Here is an 11,821-nt window from a genome sequence, read left to right on the forward strand (position 1 = left end):
TTCTCAACACTTACCTTCCCCACCCCACGCAGACCAATCACTGCAATAACTGGAGAAAACTCTGACCTGAAATAAACATTCAAATATAGTTAAACTATTTTGCTGGTATAACTGATGAATATAAAAACATTACTTAGTGGCAGATAAATTACCCTAATATTAAGAAATGGTTCATACATTGCCAGGCAGTCAATACGAGATCATTTCTCAAGAGGCCAAGACACAGAAACCTGGATTGATGTGTTCATTCAGTGGGGAACAGAAACATGACACTGTATGAGCCAGTACTCAGAGAGCATTCAGATCAAATTTTATTGTGATCTTCCTGAGTTTTCTGTATTTTCCTTCCCACTTGGCATAATAAAAAGCTAGGCAATTCAGGCATCAATCTTTTGCTTATGAATAGAAGGGTTAACATTTACTTTTTAGAGCAACAGATACTCTTTGTTAGATTGAGTACTCCCGGCTTTTGGAAAATTTGTGTGTTTCACGGAATACTTAGAGGTTACTTCCCCTGGAAATAAAGATACATAACTTCCTGTTCCTGAGCTATGAATGAAAGATAAATGTTGATAGTTTTAAAAAGTGGTTCCAGGTGAGGATATAATAGAAACAAATTGGTTGTATCTAACATATATCTAGGTTGTAAGCTTGAAAATAGGTTAGCTACACTAAGATCATATTCTCTGAGGTATACTTCCTGTTTTGGAAGAGTAACCTTAATGTATCAATGTAGTTTTTCCTAAGAGTCTAACAAAACTATGAATTAGTTTAGGCTAGGGAAGTCTGGCAAACTGGTTCTCATTTAGAGACAAGTGGTAAATGTAGATACTTAAAAATATTTTTACCGGCACAGATGAAAAACATCAACGACAATTTATAAAATGATCATTAAATTTATTTTAATTAATTTACATTTATTTAACAACTACTAGATGACAATACTGTGAGAAACAATGGAAATGTAAATTAAAGTTCTGTCCCTTTATGGTTTTTTTTTTTTTTTTGGTCGTTGAGCTAAATTATCTATTAGGAAAGCACCAACACCACATTCTTGGAAACTGCTGGAATTTTGTTTGCCTCAGGCTTATGACTTGTAATCAAGGACATTGTGCAAAGAAAGCAAAGATTAAGTATACTTCAGGGAGAAGGAGACAATACACATTGGTAAAACATAATAGCAACCTGAAAAAAAAAGCCATCCAATGCACTCTACAGATTGCAATATTTAGTGCAATTTTCAACAAACCCTTTTTTAATCGAGAGCAGAAAAAATTACATATTTACAGTAGACATAAGTCTTATACATTTTTTGAGGTCATAGAACATAAAATGGAAAAACGTCTATGCAGGTGAAGTCTACTGTACATGAATCACCTAGTAAAGTTCCTTCTATTACCACAATGTACAAATATTAAAAATATTGAAGATTGCTTGATGAAAAATAAAATAACCAGTGATGTTTAATGTCTTCTAGTTACAAGCGCTTCAAAAAGACAAAAATCTTCTTATCTGAACAGGTGATAAAACCAGGCACAAACAAATTATTACCATATTAGTCCCACCCATAGTAATACACTATCCACCACATATTTTCATTGAAAGTTTCATTTTGTTTGTTTTAATCTTTGAATCTTTGAGGCCCATTTTGGTTATAATGTGGTACAAATATTTGTGTGCATGTGTGTGTGTATTTATATCATGGTATCATATGCTTGTCTGGCACTGTCTGAAAGCTAGTTTACAGATAATGGTGATACAGAAACAACCCAGTACCCATATGACAAATAAACACTGGGTAGAAATGAGAGAGGGGAGGAAGGAATTTAGTTCTACAAAGATAGATGTCTTTCCCTCACTCATCATCAGCCCCACCTGCTCCTGACTGTTCGTTCATTTTCATCCTATTCTTCATTGCTGTGGAAATCACCCACACCAGGTATGGCTTTTCCTCAGTTTGGCCTTTTTCTTGCCTTTTTCCTTATTCGCAATCTCTCTCATCTTTTTTATTGAGCTTCATTTTCACCTTAATGAAGTTTGCCTCCAACTCTGACTCCTCTTCATCTTCTTCCACCTCCTCTTCATTGCTTTCATCCTCATCTCCTCTTCTTTGACAATGTTCTGCTGTGACGATGGAATCTTACAGGTGGATCCCTCCAAGTTGAACAGCTGAGCATTATGACACAGAAGCAGGCCTTTTTCTCCAGGTCTCTCAGGCCCTGTTATTTATGATTATGAATTCTTTCCCTTTTTTTGAAATCCACTAGCTTCCTAATTAATTCTTAGTATTCTGGTAATTCTTTCCTTGAAGGTAACCGAATGAAGACTTCACTGAGTCGTCATCCTGCGCTGTTTCATTCTATTTCCAAATCAGGATTTCTGTGCACCTTCTCTACCTTACACCTGCCTTTGTAGTTTATCACGGTATTGATGATAACATTCATCTGCTTTGTCATTTGTGGGTGTGGGCAGGTGGGGGTGGGAATCAGGGATTGGTGATGTTTCTCATCAGGAGGGTGACCTCTTCTCTTAGCTTTAGCTTTCCCACAACTTCTTTTACAGGATTTCTTTTCCTTCCTTCCTTCCTTCCTTCCTTCCTTCCTTCCTTCCTTCCTTCCTTCCTTCCTTCCTTCCTCCCTCCCTCCCTCCCTCCCTCCCTCCCTCCCTCCCTCCCTTCCTTCCTTTTAAGCCATACTTTCTCTTCCATTTTTTTCCAAATTGGCATCTTCAGTGGCCTGAGCCCCCATGAGTCCTGCTGCTCAGTGGAGGGAATTCCACAAAGGATCTCCTGCAAAAAACAGCAGGCTAGTAGCCTTCAAGAGTATATGTTGTATCCCATCTAGGAGGCTGTTTTGAAGACCTCTAGCAGTAAGCCCTCTCAGGGTCATCAACAGATGCACATATTGCTTCCCTCTCTCTTATTTTCAAGATGCTCCAGCCAAGGAAACACAGAGGGAAATGAGACAACTTTTAAAATATGATGTGATAAATGCAAAAGGAAACTCTCAATGAAATTTCAGAGGTATGAGTGGGACTGGATAACTCTGTGTCCTCTGGAAAGGATTCACGGAATATAAGAAAGTTTTAAAGGATAGGCAGAGTTTACTGTGGAGGAATGTTGCAATAGTATTTTAGGCATGAAAAACATTCATGCACAAAGACTCAGAAGCACGTAATTCTTATAGTATCTTTTTGAAGAAGCTATAAGAGGTTTCACATCATTGAATGAAAAAGCAGTACAGTCCTTGGAAAAGCAAGATGGTTGAATTTAGAAAAAAAGCAAGGTATGGACGGACCTTTACATGAGAGGTAAATGCAAAGGCTCAAGTTCGGAAAGGCTCAAGTTATAGTCATTTGCAGGGGGAGACTGCATTGGAGGGCCCAGAGAGACATCATTAAATATATATTCTAGAAATATCAGATTGATATCAGCATGCAACATTGATTTTATAAATGCACATTCTTGTGTAATTTTAAGGTAAAGAAGAAATCACACGAACAAAATTATTGAATGCTCAAAATAGGAAATTAATTGAGCTAAAGTTTAGTGAGTATTGGGTTTTAGTGTCAGAGAAAAATGTTCATTCTATTTCTTTTATGGAAGTTTTTTTGCTTGCATTTGGCTGCCCAGGATAATTAGTGTATTGTACTCTAATTGTGTTTTTATCTCTCCCTCTCTTATAGGTTGATAATTTATCTTTTTAAGTCAAGACCATGTCTTATATTGAACCCTGCTACATAATTAATTGAGTCATAGAGTTCAATAACTTTTTAAAAATTGAATGAATGAAAGAATAAAGTTCTAGGCAGATGCCAGTTTGGAGCAGTTGGATCTGCTTCCCTATGTTCTTTCAAGAAGTATGTATGCTCATAATAAAACCAAGTAGTGATTCTTTAGTCAGTGTCAAACTCTGGTGCTTTCCCATCTGTTGTATCTTACTACCTTGTATTTATAAGTAGGCAAAGAACCAATGTTTGTGCATTTTTTAATATTTTTACAAAAACGAATAAAATTTTATGTGAAGGATTCACTACATTAGCATCCTGATATGTATCAATGTAGTTTGTTATGTATGTATGTATGTATTTTGGTAGTAGAGAAAGAAGTACAGTTTTAGTTAACATAGGGATGAATTCACATAATTCAGTTTATACCCTTAGGCATATATACCCATGGTGTATGTTCTGGCAGGGAAAAAAATTCGCCAGCACTAGTAAAGAGGAAAGGAGAACAAACCAAGTATGAAGAGATCTGTTTTCATTAAAAGGGAGAAGCCATTTAGTATGTTCTTTTCATAAAACCTACACAAGTTGTCCCCTCTCAAAAAGTGACCCAAAGTCCAGAACTTGATTTGTCTGCTGGAAGAGCAGACTGAATACTTACCTAATATAGCATCATAACAAATATTTTATTTTTGAATAGCAAATAGCAAAGTAGTTAAACTTTAACTTTGAACTTCTATATTTGATCAAATATAATAAAGAGAAGCTCATTGATAATTTTCTATAATTATTTCTTGCTTTTTAAATGTACATTGGTGGTAGTATGTTAGTCTTTCTAGCAAAAGTTTATGATTGAAAATGAAAGAATAAAAAATAAACAAAAATCTAAACACAATACAGGTTGCTACCATTTTAATAGAAATCAAACTTTCTAGGAAAAAATGGTAGCATTTCCTATTTGTTAAAATAATCATTTTCTTATTTACCCCGCACATTTTTATTAAGCTCTGACTGTGTGTCCTACATTGCTCTACATATTTAAGATATATCATCAGGCCCTGACCAATATGGCTCAGTTGATTGGGCATCATCCAGTAAGGCAAAGGGTCACTGGTTTGATTCCTGGTTGGAGAGTATGTCTGGGTTGTGGATTCCTCCCAGTCAGGGCATGTGTGAGGGGCATTCAAAGCATTGAGAAAGACATCAATGTTTCTCTCCCTCCCTTTTCATCTCTCTAAAAATAAATAAATAAAATATTTTTAAAAAGGTATATCATCAGGCAATACAAAGATTCTAGCTTCAGCTTTATGTGCTTAAAGGAAAAATAAACATTAGAAATAATGAAATAATTAGTTTATGAGAATGCAGTAACAGCTATGGAATAACAATACTTAGATCAAGGTAGGAAGACTTGAAAGTGTCAGAGCTGAGGAGTAGGATGCAATTTATGATTTCACTCAACTGTGGAATCTAATGAACAAACTGAAATAAGAAAAATGGGGACAGACAGACTCATAGACATTGAGCAGGTTGAGGGCTTAGGGAGGGGAGATAGAGAATTGATGGAATGAGCAAAAAGGAGAAAGGATTCAAGGATGCTGTAGGAAGTAAAGAATAAGGGGATTAATGGTGGTGGGAAAAATACAATAAAGATTAAATTGATGAAAAAAGAGTATAGTCAAGGATACTTGAGCAATGTTGGAGATGAGCACATTGACTTGCAGATACTTGGAGTAAAAGTGTTCCAGGAGGGAGGGATAGATGTTGCAAAGATCCTACTAAGAGTGAAGCATTCTTGGGGGGTTTGAAAATATGAAGGAAGCCAAACTGAAAGGAGCCGAGTGGGCAAAGTTGATAAACAAAAGAAAGTTGCATATAAACTTTTGCAGTGTGCTTGCTAAGGGTTGAAGAGCCGATCGTGGAAGATCTTAAAGATACTTTATGGATTATAACTCTACCCCAAATAAAATGGGGGGCCATATCAGATTTTTTAAACATCATCATGTGGTTGCCTCTCATGTGCCTCCAACTGGGGACCTGGCCAGCAATCCAGGTCCCCAACCAAAGACCTGGCCAGCAACCCAGTCATATGTTCTTGACTGAAAATCAGATAATGACCCTTTGGTTCACAGGCCAGCCACGGAGTCACACCAGCCAGGGCAGTTTTTTAAGCATGTGAATGACAAAATATGACTTCCATTTTCAAAGCATTATTTTGACTGCTATTAGAAATAATGTGCAGAGGGATAACTCCAGAATTAGGTCACGTTGTTAGGAGGCTATTGGAGTAATATAAGTGAGAGATAGATGGTGGTTCATACCAGGGAGATGGAAGGAGAGGAGATAGAAGTAGTCTGTTTCTGCTTGTATTTTAAGGTTTATTAATATTTAAATATTATTTTATTTTTTTCTTATAAAAACTGAGCTAGATTGAGATGACAGTGTTAAAATAGTCATGCAATGCTAAAACACTTCTTCAAAATGTTGCTTATACTCCACCTTTCAAGTATATTTGTATTATCTCACAAGTATATGGTAGTTGCTTGAGAATGCAGCATAAATTTTATGTCTCATTCTGCCTTAACATTACAAAGTACTCAGTAAATATTTTTGGATTGAGTTCCCTAAATTAAATAAAGAAAAGCTTGGGAAAGCTTTATGAAAATTTCCAAATTTGTTTACTTATCTTGTTTATTAAGTGTTCTGTGATTATAAAATGCGATTCAGGGTATGTTTAAGGACAGTAGATACTCAGAACTATTCTAATAAAACAATGTAATTGTAAAGGTTAATTCACTTAATTCTTTTATCAAACATAATATTATTATGGTGAGATAATTTAATATTCTTTGTATCCATGATGCAAATATTCACTTGAGACACTAACAATAAGAAATAACAATGTGAAAAAGAAAATGAAAGAAAAAGTGAAATATTACTTTAAGTGTAAACTCGCCCCATGAAAGAGATAAGTTTAACTTAATAAGATATTCCTGGGAACAATTAATACAGCATGCTTGGATACAGTTCTTTTCATAAACACATTAAAGTTAGTGTAATAAATTATAATTACCTTTGGTATTTTCAGGGTTTTTAAAAGATTTTATTTATTTTATTTTTAGACAGAGGGGAAGGGAAGGAGAAAGAGAGGGAGAGAAACATCATTGTGTGGTTGCCTCTCACATGTGCCATACTGGGGACCTGGCCAGCAACCCAGGCATGTGTCCTAACAGGGAATCAAACCAGTGACCCTGTGGTTTGCAGGCTGGTGCTCAATCCACTGAGCCACGCCAGCTAGAGCTGGATCTTCAGTTTTTAAAGTTTATGTTAATATACAGTATAGAATGACCAGAAATGTTTAATAACTTCTATAATTAAATGTAAAAAGTAAGACAAACCAAATAATATAGCTCCCAAATCTGACAACTAATTGAAAATGTGTACCCTATTTTTATCTCCTACAGACAGAAATATGCATTTTAACACTGATCTTGGAAAAGACACATTGTCCTAAAGTAAAAATTATTTGACACAAATCCTAATTTAAATTTATGAAGCGAGAATTAAGTTAACCATGTTAACCTATTTTACTTTTTCATTATTTTAATCTAAAGCCCATAATATTGGTGAAATTAACTAATTAAGGAATTGGAGGAGGTAAGGAATTATGCAGAAAGAACTTTGGCATAACATGTCTAATCGGTAGTGAAGCAAAGATTTTTGTTTGCATTATTGGGATAACCACAGTTTGCCTATACAATTTAGGTACAGTACCTTTACATTAATATTTAAATTTCAATGTGATTGAAACTAGAGTTTTTATATTTAAAAATAAACACAAAACAAATAACTATAAATTATAAGTTGAAGACATTTCGGCCATGGGACAAAATGATTAATAATAGGTGTTTGTAGAATTTCATGTAAAAAAAGTTGTTCTGTTTAAAAATACTTTTGAAACTTCCAGTCAAGATGGAGGTGTAGATAAACATACTTCACTTCCTCTCACAACCACTGACAGGAATTACAACTAAATCTCAAAACAAATAACACCCAGAACTGTCAGAAAATCAAACTGTATGGAAGTCTGACAACCAACGACTTAAAGAAGTCACATTTATGCAGATGGGTGGGGGTGGAGCCACAGAGATGGGGCACAGAGGTGAGGAGACACACTGTGGCACAGGGAGGCAGTAGAGGAGGTGGAAAGGGCATGGGTGGTCTCACATTCACATGTGGTGAATAAAATCTGGGAGGAATACCTTGGAAGTGAGTGATTCCACCCCAGGCCAGACCACACAGTCCAGGGTTCCAGTGCTGGGAAGACAAATCCTCATGTCTTCTGGCTGTAAAAACCAGTGGGGGTTCTGGCTACAGTAGAAATTGCTGACTTTTTAGGAAACTGCATCAAGGGCCTAAGCAGTCTTCAATCATATGCAAACCCACCCATTCTGGGATTCAACACCAGGGCAACAGCTGGGAGGGTGCCAGTTCTATAAGGGGTGTGGGTGAAGTGACTGGAAATGGGGCAAGTACTAGGCAAATCCTCAGAAGTTAGGCAGTGGCACAGTGTTCTGTCTGAGCCCTCCCTCCACACAGAGCCACGAAACAGTGAATCGGGTTGCCCTCCACTGGTAATTACCTAAGGCTCCTCCCCACACAATTTACAGGTGCCTTTTACAGGGAGTCAAAGCAGCTCTACCTAATACACTGAAACAAACACAGGGAGGCTGCCAAATTGAAGAGACAAAGAAATATGACTAAAATGAAAAAATAGAACAATCCCCCCCCCCACACACACAAAAAAAAAAAACCTAAACAAAATAGAGATAGCCAACTCATCAGATACAGAGTTCAAAACACTGGTAATCAGAATATTCGAAGAACTCATTGAGCAAGGCAACAACATAAAGGGAGAAATTAAAGTTACATTAAGTGGAATAAAAAAATCTACAGGGAACCAACAGTGATGGGAAGGAAGCTGGGATTCAAATCAATGACTTGGAACATAAGGAAGAAATAAACATTTAACCAGAACAAAAAGAAGAAACAAGAATTTTTTTTAAAAGGACAGTATAAGAAGACTCTGGGACATCTCCATACATGCCAACATCCAAATCATAGGGGTTCCAGAAGGAGAGGAGGAACATTAAGAAATTAAAAATGTATTTGAAAAAATAATGGAAGAAAATTTTCTTATAATTTGGTGAAAGAAATAGACATACGAGTCCAAAAAGATATACAACTCCCAAAGAAGTTGAACCTAAAGAGGATCACACCAAGACACATCACAATTAAAATGCCAAAGGTAAGATATAAAGGGAGAATCTTAAAAGCATCAAGAGAAAAGCAGAGAGTTACCTCAAAAGGAGTTCGCATAAAACTATCAACTGATTTCTCAAAAGAAACTGCAGGCAAGAAGGGACTGGCAGGCAGCATTCAAAGTGATGAAACACAAGGACCTATCTAGATTACTCTATCCAGCAAAACTATCATTTAGAATGGAAGGACAGATAAAGTGCTTCCCAGACAAGGTAAAGCTGAGGAGGTTCATCATTACCAAGTCACTATTATTACAGGAAATGTTAAAGGGACTTATTTAAGAAAAGAGCAAAACTATGAACATTAAAAAGGCAACAAATTCACAACTATTAACAACTGAATCTAAAAGTCAAATAAGCAAACAAAGCAAATAATCAGAATATTATCATAATCATAGATATGGAGATCTCATGGAGGGATATCAGCTGGGAGGGGGAAGGGGGAGAAGGGGGAAAAGGCACAGGGAATAAGAAGCATAAATGGTAGGTACAAAATAGACAGGGGATGTTAAGAATGGTACAGGAAATGGAGAAGCCAAAGATTTATATGTACAACCCATGGACATGAACTAAGTTGGGGAATGTTGGTGGGAAGGAGGGTAGTGGGTGGAGTGGGTCAAAGGGAGAAAAATTGGACAACTATAATAACATAATCAACACAATATATTTAAAAATAAAACAGAGGTCAGTGCAAAAATAAAAATAAAAATACTTTTGAAGTGTCTGCTCTTTTAAAATACAAGTTCATTGGATACTTTTATAATTTTTTCTTCTAAAAATTCACTTTTACTCCATAGAACAGAGTAACATTATACAAATCACAAAGCTATTTCAACAGCATCAGCTTATGAGGTTTTAAATTTTATCTATTTATTTGTTTGTTTGTTTTGCCAGTCAAAATTTAAAAGCAAAAAATATCTGGAATTTTCAGTATAAAGATATTTTATTTTTCAGTACCTAGTGGAAAATAATTCAAATGGAACCATATGAAAATGTTTCAAAATTCTTAACTCTCTCAGAAACAAAGAATATAAAGACTTTGAAATAGCTTTTGGCTTTTCAGAGGAGGCTAAGGTGCAACTCTCTTCGGGTTGTCCTGAATCTGGGTTCATCCGACACTGGCCGCCCCTACCTTGCCACTGAAGTTTGACCCTGAGATCAAAGCTGTATACCTGAGGTGCGTGGGTCGGGAGGGAAGGTGGTGCTGCATATGCCCTGTCCTCCAAGATTGACATTCTGGGTCTGTCTCTTAAAATGTTTGGTGATGATATTGCCAAAGCAACCAGTGACTGGAACGGTCTGAGGATTACGGTGAAACTGACCATTGAGAACAGTGAGGCCCAGATTGAGATGGTGCCTTCTGTCTCTGCCCTGATCATCACAGCCTTCAAAGAACTGCCACGAGGCAGAAAGAAGCTAAAAGCATTAAGGACAATGGAAATATCACTTTTGATGAGATTGCCAACATTGCCCAACAGACGTGGCACTGATCTTCCCCTAGAGAATTCTCTGGGCTGCAACGTTGTTGATGGCCACCACCTTCATGACGTCATAGGTGACATTAACAGCGGCGCAGCGGAATGCAAGAATAGTTAAAAACTACAAAGGAAAATATTTCAATTAAAGATCATTTTACAATTAAAATAACAACACAAAACTTTGAAACAAAATCTGAAATACCCATTTCTTCCAGTTTATTATGAAACATGTTTACTGTACATCTACATCTGGTTAATTCATTAAGTTTAAATGATCCCATACCCTCATCTATAATAATACTTTTATCTAGGAATAGGTCAAATTAGTTCAGGACATCATCTTTGTCAGGTAACCTTTCTTATAACTTCCCGTCTTCACTGAGACTGAAAATCACCCACAAGAAAAATCCTCAGAAATTTGCATCTGTGCTTCTCTAACTACATAGAACATATTTTATGCTTGTAGATATTTTTATATCTCAGACATCCCACAATTCTTCTTGCCAACATGAAATCTGTTTCACAAATTTTTCAGCAGCAGGTATGATAATGAGCCAGTTTTTATGTGAATTAATAATTTTTGTAATCAATTTTTAACTACAAATTTAAATTTTTAACATGTTTTAGTAAAGTATGTTTTAAATGGTAAAATCCTCTATCAAATGTCTTTATTTGGCCTACTTCCCATTATACTAAGCCTCTCATTTTAAGAAATATTTCTGAAAAGCAAAAAAAAAAGTTTTCTTCTAAAACTATGGTTTTTAAAGATGTGATACATTGAATGTTGCATTTTACTTTTCTTTTTAACTAATATCATTATAAATAATATCTTTAGTAATTAAATATAGTGAGATTGGCAAATCACTTTAAATGTATTATATTTACATCAATCATTTCTTTAGAAAGACAAACTGCCACAGCATAAAAATGCTACTTTTGGTTCTATAGCTAATTATTCCTTTAAATTGCCTGAGCTAACTTTTTTATATAACAAACTAAGCAAATATTAAATGTGTTCAGTTATTTACAGAGTGTAAGTTACCTTATTATTATTCCATTAAATGTCCATTCTTGCGAGAGTAAAGGATAATACTTATTACTGATGGGCTTACAATCTTATGACTGTATTTATTTGTATATGAACCTATTTTCCAATTTTATGCCCTGATGTCCTCAGGAAGAAGAGAAAAATTGTACTTAATCTTTACCACTACATGGAGAATAAAGTTTATTGTCATATTTATATTTTATCTAAATACTATACATCTTTCTGTAAAAAACATAGTTGGTTGTGACTTT

General features: G+C 35.5%; 1 protein-coding gene and 1 pseudogene across 1 annotated transcript; one reads left to right on the plus strand and one right to left on the minus strand.

Moving 5' to 3' along the window:
* Positions 1-1,855: 1,855 nt before the first annotated feature.
* LOC119065564 (probable global transcription activator SNF2L2) lies at positions 1,856-10,279 on the minus strand (annotated as a pseudogene).
* A 19-nt stretch (positions 10,280-10,298) lies between these two features.
* On the plus strand, positions 10,299-10,640 carry LOC119065565 (60S ribosomal protein L12-like). Its single transcript, XM_053658783.1, has one exon. The coding sequence runs from the start codon at positions 10,299-10,301 to the stop codon at positions 10,638-10,640; it is 342 nt and encodes a 113-aa protein (XP_053514758.1).
* Positions 10,641-11,821: the final 1,181 nt, after the last annotated feature.

This window comes from Artibeus jamaicensis, unplaced genomic scaffold (genome assembly GCF_021234435.1).
Source record: "Artibeus jamaicensis isolate MK-2021 breed Jamaican fruit bat unplaced genomic scaffold, CSHL_Jam_final scaffold_584, whole genome shotgun sequence".
In the NCBI taxonomy this organism is placed as follows: Eukaryota; Metazoa; Chordata; class Mammalia; order Chiroptera; family Phyllostomidae; genus Artibeus; species Artibeus jamaicensis.

Excerpts from the sequence above, each read along its gene's own strand:
- LOC119065565 (XM_053658783.1), top strand. The coding sequence starts at position 10,299 with ATGTTTGGTGATGATATTGCCAAAGCAACCAGTGACTGGAACGGTCTG.